At 44.2% G+C, this 12753-nt stretch overlaps 1 protein-coding gene across 3 annotated transcripts in view; it reads right to left on the bottom strand.

Annotated features, from left to right (window-relative positions):
• Positions 1-6: 6 nt before the first annotated feature.
• Btrc (beta-transducin repeat containing E3 ubiquitin protein ligase) overlaps positions 7-12753 on the bottom strand; it is a 176632-nt gene continuing 163885 nt past the window's right edge. For all 3 annotated transcript variants that reach the window (XM_028776096.1, XM_028776094.1, XM_028776103.1), the window contains 4 exons: positions 12553-12663; positions 11934-12012; positions 1961-2153; positions 7-262 (listed from right to left, as the gene is read on the bottom strand). In XM_028776096.1, coding sequence (XP_028631929.1) covers positions 1992-2153; positions 11934-12012; positions 12553-12663 — 352 coding nt within the window. In that variant the 3' untranslated portion in view covers positions 7-262; positions 1961-1991. The remainder of the gene's footprint in view (positions 263-1960; positions 2154-11933; positions 12013-12552; positions 12664-12753) is intronic.

Genomic DNA, 12753 nt, shown 5'->3' with positions numbered 1-12753 from the left:
GAGGGAGGGAGGGAGGAAGGGAGGAAGGGAGGCTTGGAAGTCCCAATCATTCACACAAGATAAAGACATCTTCTGATAGCAGCACTGAAGCAGCCGGTGTGCCGACCAGACCGTCCTGGCTGGCTGCTGACCGACTGTATCCCAACAGGAGTCTCAAAGCCCTGCTCCTCGCTGATCCATCCGGGAATCCGGGTAGGAGTTTGATTGTTGTTGTTCATCCTGGTCTTGGCAGGTATGTTAAATACTGCAACATTAACGAGTCCTGTGTGAAGACACAGCCAACAGTCCTTAGCCCCTTTCCTTGTACTTTTTACTTGCTTTAAGAAAAAAAGCATGTTTATGTGGCTGTCAATGACAAAGGCTTGGAATCCTGTGCAGAGGGACCGTGATGAGGAGTGAGCAATGGCCGAGGCAATGCCATGCTTTCCCGTGACCTGTGGAACAGCAGAGCACGCAGGGTGTGGCACAGTGGTGTACCTACAAGAAGTGGGTACTGGAGGGAAGCTGGTGGGGCTCAGCCTGAGGAATTGTGTACAGGGACACTGACAGTGCTCCTGGGCCCTCTGAAGGTGTAGGCTAGAAATGTAGCATGGAAATAGAAGCTCTGAGTCATGTGTGTAGAAGTGAGAGCTAGTGTCATGGAAACAGAGAAGACAGCCTAAGAAGAGAGCTCAGACGATTCAAATGAGACCCAGCCAGGCTCTCAGGGCATGGCTGCTTCAGCAGCCCTGAGAAGGGGAGACAGACGTAAACAAAGTTAGGAAGAATAGTAACAGTGAGGGTCAGGGGCACATTTCTGTGGTTAAATAGGTGTTTAGCATGAGCCAGGCCAGGTACTCAATACCCAAGGGCCCTCCAGCCCAACAGCAAATGTTCTTACATTGGAAAAACCCAAACACTGGCAAAAAGAGCAGACGTGTACACGGTGGTTATGGAAGCATGAGCCGTGGGTGCCTTACAAAGGGCTTCTGACGAGTGATGGACTGAGAACTCTGCACATTGTCTTCCTGCAGACCTGTGAGTCAGTCCTGCACTCATTTCCCTCATCAGGGTATGACAGCCTGTGAATTTACAAGCCCACAGGCACACAGGCAGTGTGACTTAAGCTGAGGAGTGATGAACAACTGTGTCTTCTCTGATAGCAGAGAAACTGAGGGAGCCCCCAGAGGCAGATCACTTCCTCAGGAAGACTGACAGGTGCAGGAATGGAGTGAGAGGCACATCTGTGGTAACCACCAAGGCGAGCATGGGAAACAGGAAGTGATGTGGAGGCAATGCTCCCTAGAGGCTGGTGCTAAGTACCTAAAGCCAATAACCCAACACTAACTGGTGACAGCAGCGGACACCAACTGCAAACATGCACACAGAATATGTGGGCACTTTAGGTTCTGCCCTGCCATTGAGAGGCGCTAGAGATGTAGGAAGGATACCAACTTCCTGTTAGCTACTGGGGCCGGACAAACAAACCAGGTATTCTCCTGAAGGAGCAGAGAGAGCAGAGACAGGACGCTACCTTCTGTTCCCATTTAGACCGGCAAGGCAGAGCTGTGTGACGTCAGGGGCGCAATGCACCTAGAGCCGTATCCAGTCATACGTTAAGAGTTAGACTGGAAGGGGCTCCCTTGTAGGTACTTGATCTAAGAACTATAAATGACAGGATTGGGTTCACTAGTTTTCAAACTGGTTCAAAATTTTTACTTTCATAAAAATTGTACTGAAGGAACTATTACATTAGTACTACATGAGAAGAATCCTCCAGAACTAGAGCTGGCTACCTTGGGGAAAGTAGTGCTCACTGGGGCAGCCCCTGTCTTATCTCATGCTGTCAACTCTGCTTTCCTGTTGTACAGGGATGGGTGAGACAAAGGGTCTGAGAATGACAATGCTCCAGGAGTGAGCGGCACCCACGGCCAATACTCCATCCTCTAGCACAGTGCCGCATGCACACTTCTTCTCATACCTGGGCAATTATGAGGCCAGTGTCGGGCTATTTATCTGGAGATGTAGGTGTATGTCCGAGAAGGGGAGCGAGGCGGTTCAGCATGAGCAGCTGGATCATTTAGGAAGTCCCAGATGAGAATTGTGTCATCATGTGAACTACTGACAATCTGGAATTCATCAAACTGGAGTCGAAAAACTCTTCCAGAATGCTCCTAAAGAGGCAGAGACAAAAAGGGTAAGACTTTGAACTCAAAATCAAAAGCCTCTTTGTCTGAAGGAGCCTATAGGGAGGCTCAGGCGTGTTCTTCCACTGTCTCAAGCAGACAGGAGGCAGTTCACTATCGTTAGCATGCAAAACTCAAATACTGGGCAACAACTCATCTCAGGAACACAGGAAACAGTGCTTACTACTGAGGCAAAATGGCAGTGAGGATCCTGGCTTGCCACTGCCTACTGGGCTAGAGGAGAGTGCTCCTTGCTATCTCCCTGCAAGTTCCTTTGATTGATCATCAGAAGTCAAGGGGTGACCAATAGTAAGAAGTGACACGCTGGCAAACTCATCTAACCAACTTTCTTGGGTCTAGAGAGATGGCTCAGTAGCTAAGAGCATGGGCTGGAGACCCCAGGTTCGATTCCCAGCACCCACGTGATACCTTACTGCCATCTGTAACTACACTTCCAGGAGGATTTGACCTCCTCTGTCCTCTGAGGGCACTGCACTGCACAAATATACATTCAGGCAAAACATCCATGGACATAAAATAAAAACAAATCTTAGGAGAAAAATAAACTTCCTTAGTTTGAAGAACCATTTATATTTTCATGATGCACAAAGTCCTACCATGACCAATCTGAAGCTATCATATAAATGGTCAATGACTTGCAAACTTCTTTTTTTGTTGTTGTTGTTGTTGGGTTTTTTGCTTTTCTTGGGTTTCTTTATGTAACAGCTCTAGCTATTCTGGAACTTGCTTTGTAGACTATACTGGTCTCAAACTCAGAGATATGCCTACATCGGCCTCCTGAGTGCCAGGATCAAAGACATGCGCCACCATGCTTGTCAACTTGGAAAATTCTATTGGTTGGCTTTCATGAGATCAGGGGCCTAGTTTAGTACATGAGGTTACGGAGTAAACACTGCCTAAATCAGGTGCCGACTACATCTAACTTCCTGGAAAGGACTTTCAGCACTGCTGCTAGTCAGTCTCTATTGCACTTCAATTGTTGTCACTGATTTTTACCCACCCTCAAATTCATATGAACACACACATGTAGTATATGTTTGTGCCTAGCTTACTTTTTAAAGATTTATTTATTTTATGTTATTATTTATTTTATGTATATGAGTATACTGTAGCTGTCACCAGATCCCATCACAGATGGTTGTGAGCCACCATGTGGTTGCCGGGAATTGAACTCAGGACCTCTGGAGGAGCAGCCAGTGCTCTAAACCACTGAGCCATCGCTCCAGCTCCATGCCTAGCTTATTTTACTCAAACATTAGAATCTTTCTCTCTCTTTCTCTCTCTCTCTCTCTCTCTCTCTCTCTCTCTCTCTCTCTCTTTCTTTTTTGTTACAAGTAAAAACAGTTAGCAGGGTGGTGGTGGTGCACACCTTTAATCCCAGCACTTGGGAGGCAGAGGCAGGCGGACTTCTGAGTTCGAGGCCAGCCTGGTCTACAGAGTGAGTTCCAGGACAGCCAGGGCTACACAGAGAAACCCTGTCTCGAAAAACAAAAACAAAAAACAAACAAGTAAAAACAGTTATTTTATCCCTTAAAAGATTAGTGGCTAATATCCCATTGTATGAATATACTACAGATAGTCTACCTTCCTGTTGATGGATAGACAGCCTGTTCTTTTTTGTTGTTGTTACAAACAAAACTTCCTTCTTTCATTTGGGAGACAGAGGAAGGCAGGACTCTGTGAGTTTGAGGCCAGTCTGGTTTACATAGGGAGTTCTGGGACAGGTAAAACTGCAAAAACACCCTCTTTCAAAAACACCAAAGAACAAAAGAAAACAAAAAAAATAACAACAGAGCTGCCAGGAACGTATACACTTATGATTAGGAAACCTAATCATATGCCTAGGAAACTGAGGTAGAAGGATCACCAGTTCCAGGGCAGCCGAACTACATTTCGAGATTCTGCCTCTACCCTATAAACATTTTAAACATTTATTATTGTATGTGTTTTGCTTACATGTTAATTTGCGTACCACCTGTCTATCCAGTGCTCACAGAGGCTAAGAAGGTGTCAGATCCCCTGGTTCTCCTCTGCCCCAACAATTACAGCTAGTTGTAAGCTGCTGCAAGAACAGCTATTGCTCAAAACTGCTGAACCATCGTTCCAGCCTGCATGGTTCTGATGGAAATACACACTCACTTCCTGAGAAGCAGAACTGTGTGACCACGGAAGAGGGGTATTCCTGGCCTTGTTAGATTCTTCAAAGAAGGGCTTTCAAAGCTGGGCCACTTGACAGAGTTCAGATGCTTTCCCCATCAGTGACACTACAATCTTTTAAACCCTAGCTTAATCTTCCAAGTGATATTTAATTGTTTAAATTTATGTTTTCTTTATGAAGTTCCCTTCTTGTCCTAGCTTGCTCAGTTTTACCATAGGTGGACACTGGATTTTGACGAATGATTTTTAAAAAAATTTGCTTCATGCGTATGGGTGTTTTGTCTGTATCATGTGTTGCCTGGTACCTGGAGAGGCCCGAAAAGAAGAATGTTAAATCCTCTGGAAATAGAGTTACAGAGAGTTGTGAGCTGTCGTGTGGGTGCTAGGAATTGAACCCAGGTCCTTTGAAGAGTAGACAGTGCTCTTTAGCCACTAAACTATCGCTAGCACTTTGCCAAATGCTTTTACTGATCCGTTGCTACTGAAATCATGTGGCTTACCTGGTGGTAAGATGGAAGACATGAACTGAACACTGGGTCATGTTGAGCACTTGCCTACTTGTAAAATGCCCCAGCTTTAAGCCCCAGCACCGTAAGAACACACCAGTTTTCAAGTGCTCAACCAGTCTTCTACCCTGTACCTGTAACCTCCAATCTGAGCTGCAGTATAACTTTTCTTATATATTATTGGAATCAATTTGTTCATATTTTGTGGATTTTTTTTTAACGTATGAATTCTTTCAAGGCTGCTAAGAACATTTCTGTAGTGTTTATAAAGCTTTGGATTTAATCCCTAGCATCACAATTTTAAAAAGAGAGATTCTGAATCCATTTGGTAAGCATGTAACCTGTAAGCCCAGCACTTGGATGATGAGGGCAGAGGGATTAGGAATTAAAGGTCAACCTCAGTTACACAGTAAGCTTGAGTTCAGGCTCAACACGAGCGAGGAACAATAGGTTGGGAAGAGGGTAGAGGATTAGAACACTTGCCATGAAGCTCTGGTAACTTGACATCCATCTCTAGAACCCACAGAGGCAGATAACCGACTCTACAGAGTTGGCCTCTGATCTCCATAGCATGTGCACCTCCCCCAGTAACATTCAATTTAAAAAGGCATCAGTATTGTAAGATTCAAAACTTCGGTGAAGCCGGGCAGTGGTGGCGCATGCCTTTAATCTCAGCACTTGGGAGGCAGAGGCAGGCGGATTTCTGAGTTCGAGGCCAGCCTGGTCTACAGAGTGAGTTCCAGGACAGCCAGGACTACACAGAGAAACCTTGTCTCAAAAAACCAAAAACAAACAAACAAACAAACTTCGGTGAGACACTTGGGGAGTGTACAGGAGGCACAGGGATTCCACCCCGAGCCCTGAAGAAAAAAAAAAGTCAAATAAAATTTTGGAGGGTTTTTGAGATTAGGTTTCTCTGTGTAGCCTTGGCTGACCATGAACTCACTCTGTAGACCAGGCTGTCCTCAAACTCAAGAGATCCGCCTGCCTCTGCCTCCCAAGTATTGGGATTAAAGGCATGTACCCTGAATTACCACCCAGCAAGTTGTGTTTTCTTAATACTAATATTTTGCTGGACATATATTTTTTCTTTTGTTTTGAGACAGGGTCTCATAAATCACACACTGGTGGTGAGCTCAGAGCAATCCTCCTGCCTTAGCCTCTTGAATGCTGGGATTACAAGTGTGAGCCATCAGCTTGGTTTTACTTTCACTCTCTTCAAGTAGCTGACTTGTTTTACCTCACTGAACCTAAGTTGGCAATCAGTAAACTTCAACAATCTTCCCGTCCCTGTCCTAGAAAGCACTGGGATTGCAGCTATGTGAGGAGACATACAGTTCTTTTCTTTTTTTTTCCTTCCATTTTAAGGTGGGACAATGTTTAGTTATAGTGAGGGGCACTTTTGTCACCTAGGCATGCGGATGGCCAAAATGTTTACAGAGGCAGACAGGATGCAGCCTCTCACAGGGGCAGGAATGACCTCAGTAGTCTGCAAGGGAATCTGGGAAGTGTGGTCTTTCAGAAGGAGGTTGGGCAGGGGTGTTTTCTGTTGAGGAGGCTCTTTCTTGAAAGGGATAGTTCTGGGTCTATTGAAGATGAGGTACTCTGGTCATGTAGCAGGGGGTGAGTCTTACCTTGACTAGCTGCAACAGATCAGGCAATTAGTGCCCTCTATTCCTGAAGAGTCTTGGAAAATAATTATTGGAGGGCTATAAACAAATGATTTGGTTACAGAATAAAAATTTTTCTGGGAAGGTTGAGAGAAGGGGAAATAGAAGCAGGAGGAATGGAGGAGGCTGGTGAGGAAGTGAGCACAGACTTGTCAGGGTAGTTGTCAGGGTGATAGTGACTGGTCCCACTGCCAGATGCTGCACACAGTGAGCCTGAAGAAGCAGCAGGGAGCTACAGAGCATCAGAGGAAGGGAACAGGAGAAAACAGAGGACTAGAGTACAGGATTCTATTTGGACTGGTGGAAGAGATGGTCCTTTTAGACAGCTTCTCTACAACATCAAAAAGGATTTTTCAAAGCTGTATTGGGAATACATGGGGCTGCTGTAGGGTGAGGGTCACTGGGAGAGCTTGTGTTTGGGTACAGGGCATATTGGCTCCTAAAAAACAAAGCAGAGCAAAGCAAAGCAAAGCAAAGCAAAAAGATTCGTTATTCATGTTAGTGTTTTTGCCTTAAGAACCATATCTCACTGTAGTCTGTCCTGCCGTAGGTCATCTTTTTATTTTTAAATTTAACTTTTAAAGCCCTACAAGGCATTTTTGTGTGTGTGCAGGCTCTTGTACCATGGTGGGTATGTGGAGACAGAAGACTGCATGTAGAATTTCGTTTCTTCTCCCACCATGTGGTGGAAGCCACCTCATGGGTCCTAGCATGCCTTTTCTTTAACCACCACCACCACCACCACCACCACCACCACCACCACCACCACCACCACCAAAGCTCACAAATTGTCTATTTTTATTTTCATATTCAAAATCCCTTTAAATTTCTCTTGAGATTTCTCCTCGCCCTATGTCTTATTTAAAAGAGCTAGGTGGATTCTCTACATCTTTTGGGACTTTTCACTTACCTTCCTACTGGTAATTTCTCTACTTTAGTTCCACTGTGGTGTGCTTAAGAACATATACTGCATGTTTCTAGCTTTAGGCATTTTCTTACATTTACTAATCTGTGTGTATATGTGTGCAAGCATGCACGTGTCATGGCATGAGTGCAGGTCAGTCCTCCTTCCACTGTGGGGTTCTTAGAGCTCAAACTCAGGCTGTCAGGCTTGGCAGTGAGCACCGTTACCTGCTGAACCATCTTGCTGGAGCATACCTAGTATTTAAATTTGTTAAGGTACGCTTGTAGCCCAACGTAATCCATCTTGGTGACTGTTCCATGGGAGCTTGGGAAGGAAGAATCATTCTGTATGAAGAGGATAATAACTTCCAGCTGAGACAGTATTGCTGAGTTTAACAATTCTCTCTGATTTTGCTGCCTGCTGGATCTGCCCATGACTGGGTTGATCTCTTCAACTCTATAAAGGCTCACTGACTTTCTTTATCGGTGTGTCCCCTCCTCATGTGGTATGTCCTATGCTATCAGTAGACATGGATGCACTAAGGACTGACCTACCTTTTGCCGATCATGATGCACCATACCCTTTTATCCTGATACTATTCCTAGTTGGTCGTCTGCCGTATGAAATTAATGCAGCTACTCTACACTCGTAATAGCATGGGATATAACTTGTAGAGTTCCATACACTGAGCAGCTTAAATGGAGATGTATTTTCCACTGTCTGGAGGCTAAAGAACAAGACTGAAGTGTTGGGAGAATTGTTCCGACTCTCAGGCCTCTTCCCCAGCCTGTGTTGTAGATGGACAACTCTACCTTTACAAGCATTACCTGTGTGTGCCTGATCTTGTCTTTTAGGGAAACCAGTCACATGGGATTAATACCTAGTCCCAATTAATTCAACTGATCCTAATCACCCTTTTAAAAGGCTCAGTCTTCAAATATAATCATATTCTAAAATATTGGAGATGTAATTTCAACACAGGAATTTCAGGAAGACAGATTTCAGCCTCTTTTTTTCCTGAGTGGTGGTGGTGTTAGTGAACCAACCTAGAGCCGTGTGCATGCTAGTATGCTCTTCCAATCCCAGCTGTTAGATTTCTGAGGCAAGGTCCTGCTATAAAGCCCAGGCTGGTCTCTAAACTCATGGTCCTCCTGTCTTAGACTACCAACTGCTAGGATTACAGGCATACATCACCGTATCAACTTTAACTTATTTATAAATGTCTTTACATCTACGATAGATTTATTCATCCACTTATTTCTTCGATGTGTTTCTGTGTATGTATGGCATATGTGTGCAGGTACCTGTGGAGGCCAGAAGGATCATCAAACGCCCCGGAAGTAGAGTTACAGGTAGTTTTGAGGTACTGGAAGTGATGTTAGAAATTGAAAAACTGAATGCAGGGCCTTTTGAAGAGCAGGAAATGCTCTTTAACTGCTGAGCCATCTTTCCAGCACCCCCCTCCCCATCCCCCTTTTGAGACTAGGTCTCATGTAGCCAAGGCTGGTCTTGAACTCCATGTGTAAATGATGATAATGACTTTGAAATTCTCCTCTTCTTGCCCCCGCCTTCTGAGTGACAGGAGCTATGTCTTGATTATATGGTGCTACAGAATGGTGAATCCAGTAGTTTGTACATATGAGGCAATCACTATGCCAACTGAGCTGTATCTGTAGGCCCTGAGGTAGGCTCTTACAGATAACACACAGCTAGTCTAGTCTTGTTTTTCACCCACTAGTAATCTCTTAATCTCAAGTAGAGAAAACCACACTGAAATTGTAGAAAATCCCTGACAAGAACAAAATCTTAAAGTAGCCACAGGAAAAGAACCCACTGTGCAGAGTAAAAAGGACAGTGACACCTTATCTAAGCAGAGACCACACAGGAGCAAATGGAAGACAGCACTGAAGCAATTAAAGAAGCTGTCGGCTTCTTTACCAGCAAAAACACCTTGCAGGAGTGAGGTAAACCAGACTTCTCCAGGCAACACTGGGCAGTACTTGTCACCAGTGTGCCTGCACAGGAAATGTTAAGAAAGTTCTTCCAGCAGAGGAAAATGACATTCCACGGTGAGAACTCTGTCTGGACAAATGAATGGAGAGCATTGGAAAGGACAAACCAACGAGTAAAAGTAATTTACTCAAAAACAAAGCCAGGCTGTGATGGTCTGAGTGAGAATGGCCCCCACAGGCTCACATATTTGAATCTTTGGTCATCAGGGAGTGGAACTGTTTAATAGATTTAGAAGGGTTAGGAGACGTGACCTTAGTGGAAGAGGTGTGTCACTGGGGGAGGGCTTTGAGGTTTCAAAAGCCCATGCCAGACATAGTCCCACTCTCTCTACCTTCCAATCAAGAAGCATAGCTCTCAACCTCTCCAGTTCCATGTCTGCCATGCCTGCCACCGTGACAATGGACTCAGCTTCTGACATTGTAAACAGGCTGGAATTAAATCCTTACTTTTTAAAGAGTTGCTGTGGTCATGGTGTCTCTCCACAGCAACAGATTTGCCTAAGACACAGGTGACTAATCCATGAAAGACTGTGTGCCTAAACAACCCAGTGTGATGGTCTTTATCTGTAATTCAAGCACCTCAGAAGTAGAGGCAGGAAGATCAGAAGTTTAAGATCACCATTAGATACATGACTGAGTAAGTGACACAGGAGACCAAGTTTGAGAAGAAAAAATAAGATACGTATAAAAAAGTACATACTAGGGCTGGAGAGATGGCTCAGTGGTTAAGAGCAGTGACTGCACTTCCAGAGGTCCTGAGTTCAAATCCCAGCAACCACATGGTGGCTCACAACCATCTGTAATGAGATCTGATGCCCTCTTCTGGTGTGTCTGAAGACAGCTACAGTGTATTCATATATAATAAATAAATAAATCTTTAAAAAAAAAAAAAGTACATACTATATGATTTATTTTCATAAAACTCTAGAAAATGTCAACTAACCAAGGTTATATAAAGCAGGCCAGGATTTTATCAGAGACTAGAGACAAGGTGGGCCCACATAAACATGAAAGGATTGCTATGTACATGGGGATAATCTATGGTTTTACTGGCATATAGACATCAAAAATTTTAAATGTATTATATTATCATTGTTGTTGTTATATTTTTTTTGAGATGTGTCTTACTCTATAGTCTAAGCTGGCTTGGAATTCAATGTCGACCAGGCTGACCTTGAACTCAGATCACCTTCCTCTGCCTCCCCATCACTAACTAGGATGCAACAGCAAGCTCTACCTCACCTGGCTCTGTATCAAACTGTTAGTTGAATATTCTTTTGTTGTTGCTATTATTTGTTTTGTATATAGTCTAGGCTGGTCTTGAACTCAAGATTCTCTTCCCTTAGGCTCCTGAGTTCTGAAGTTATAGGAAAGTTTATTTCTTTTTGAAGACAGGGTCTCTCTATAGCCCAGGCTAGCCAGAACCTCGCAGTCTTCTCACCTCACTTCTAATGTCTGGGACTACAGACATAAGACAAAACACTCAGCACATGAAGTGCACGTTTAACAAGACAGGCATGAAGAAATCAGGCAAAGCATGTGTGCTCTTCTAAGACTGCATCTATCTTTAACTGTCTGGAATGCATGGCAATTCTCCTGCCTCAGCCTCTGAATGCTGAGATTACATACATGTGTGTGCAACCATATCCAGCTTAAGAACGTACTTTAAATCCAAGAAAGGTAAAGTATCCCTTTTCACCAGAACTGAGACTTTCTCAATGTTGAATCAGAATTGAGAACATTGAACTTTTAATGTTTTATCTGAATTGTTCAAAACGATCTGTTTAGATCCACACACATCTAACTAAAGAAACTGTCAATCTGAGCTTTTGGCTAAGAATTCTATGTTTTTAAGCCTGTGGTGGATGCAGGCCGACAATCCTGATATCAGGGAACTGAAGGCAGAAGGACTGCAATTTTGACACAGCCAGGGCTGCACAATGAGGCCCTGTTACAAAGAATGGGAGGGTAACATTTCTCCTGTCTCACCTCTCTCAGATGTTCAGATACAGGGGAGAAGGAATGACAAAGAGGATTAAGGTGCTGGAGGCGTGGCCTACTGAATGGGATGCAGAACTAAGGAGCTGATGGGGGGGGGGGGGGGTGTCCAGGAGAGTCCCAGGGGACATTTTGCAAGTACAGGTGTTGAGGTCCTGGACAGGTTCCAATTTGAGTAATTATATTCTCTCCCCCAGTGCCTCCTGCTGCTTCTGGTGGATACAGAATTCTCATTCACTTCCTGGACTACGTGTGGGATGTGTGCAATGCAGCTGTGAAGCAGCTGCCACCGGCCTCCCCATACCCAGTCTCTAAAGCACTCTTGGATGAAAGGTACTATATAAATACAGTTTACTGTCATGCACGTATTGGTTGCCTTTCCACTTAGTAGGTTTTGTGAGAGTCTAACTATAAAATCCAGATCTATATTCTACAGCACATTAACATTTAATTTCTTCCTCTACCTGCTTGTCAGCCCCCTTTAACAACAAGACTCTTACCACAAGGGTCCGTAGACAAAGAGTCCCTGCAGGAGCACGCGGGTCCAAAGCAGCCATAAGATCCCACACTTTAATTTTTCTAAAGATCAAAAAGGGGACAAAAATCTTAGTAGAAAGCAAACTTAAGGGAACACAAAGAAGAACAGCAAAAAGCCAGGGCAGCAAATACAAAGTGTGGCTGTAGCTCACAGGAGTCAGATGACTGCTCTGTCTGGAGACGGGCTTCTCACTCTCTTACAATTATCCACTTTATATGCCTGGCCTGTTACTGTGAATTTGTCTGGTTCTTTGCTTTATAGGGCAAACCAGACAAATACATAATCAAATAGCAAAAATAATAATCAATACAAATACAATAAAATGACCCGGAAGAATATTTAGAAAACAGTAAGCAAAAGCGAGGCAAATAGCAATTAAGCAACAGTGTATATCAATTTGTAGAGCCAAGGAAGGCTTACATTTAACATCATAAACTGGGAGGAATGAAGACATAGGCTTGGGGAAGGCAGGTGCTAGCTACTGAATACAGGGCCTTGAACATGCTAAGCACACGCTCTGCCACTGAGCTGCAGCCCCAGCTCATCTTAGATGTGTTTCATAATATTGTTAGCAAACTCACCCATCATAGGCCCCACTCACTATCCTTTTGTTATCAAATCGAATACAGCGTACCAATTCCTCATGGCCTTCCAACACTCGCAAACATGCTCCACACTCTATGTCCCACAGCCTACAGGAGGAAATTGAGTCTGGTGAATTGTCATGTATGTCTCTGTCTCTCTCTCTCTCTCTCTCTCTCTCTCTCTCTCTCTCTCTCTCT

The sequence above is a fragment of the Grammomys surdaster genome, unplaced genomic scaffold (genome assembly GCF_004785775.1).
Source record: "Grammomys surdaster isolate TR1022 unplaced genomic scaffold, NIH_TR_1.0 66, whole genome shotgun sequence".
NCBI classification, from domain to species: domain Eukaryota; kingdom Metazoa; phylum Chordata; class Mammalia; order Rodentia; family Muridae; genus Grammomys; species Grammomys surdaster.
This window is presented reverse-complemented; position numbering and strand designations above follow the sequence as displayed.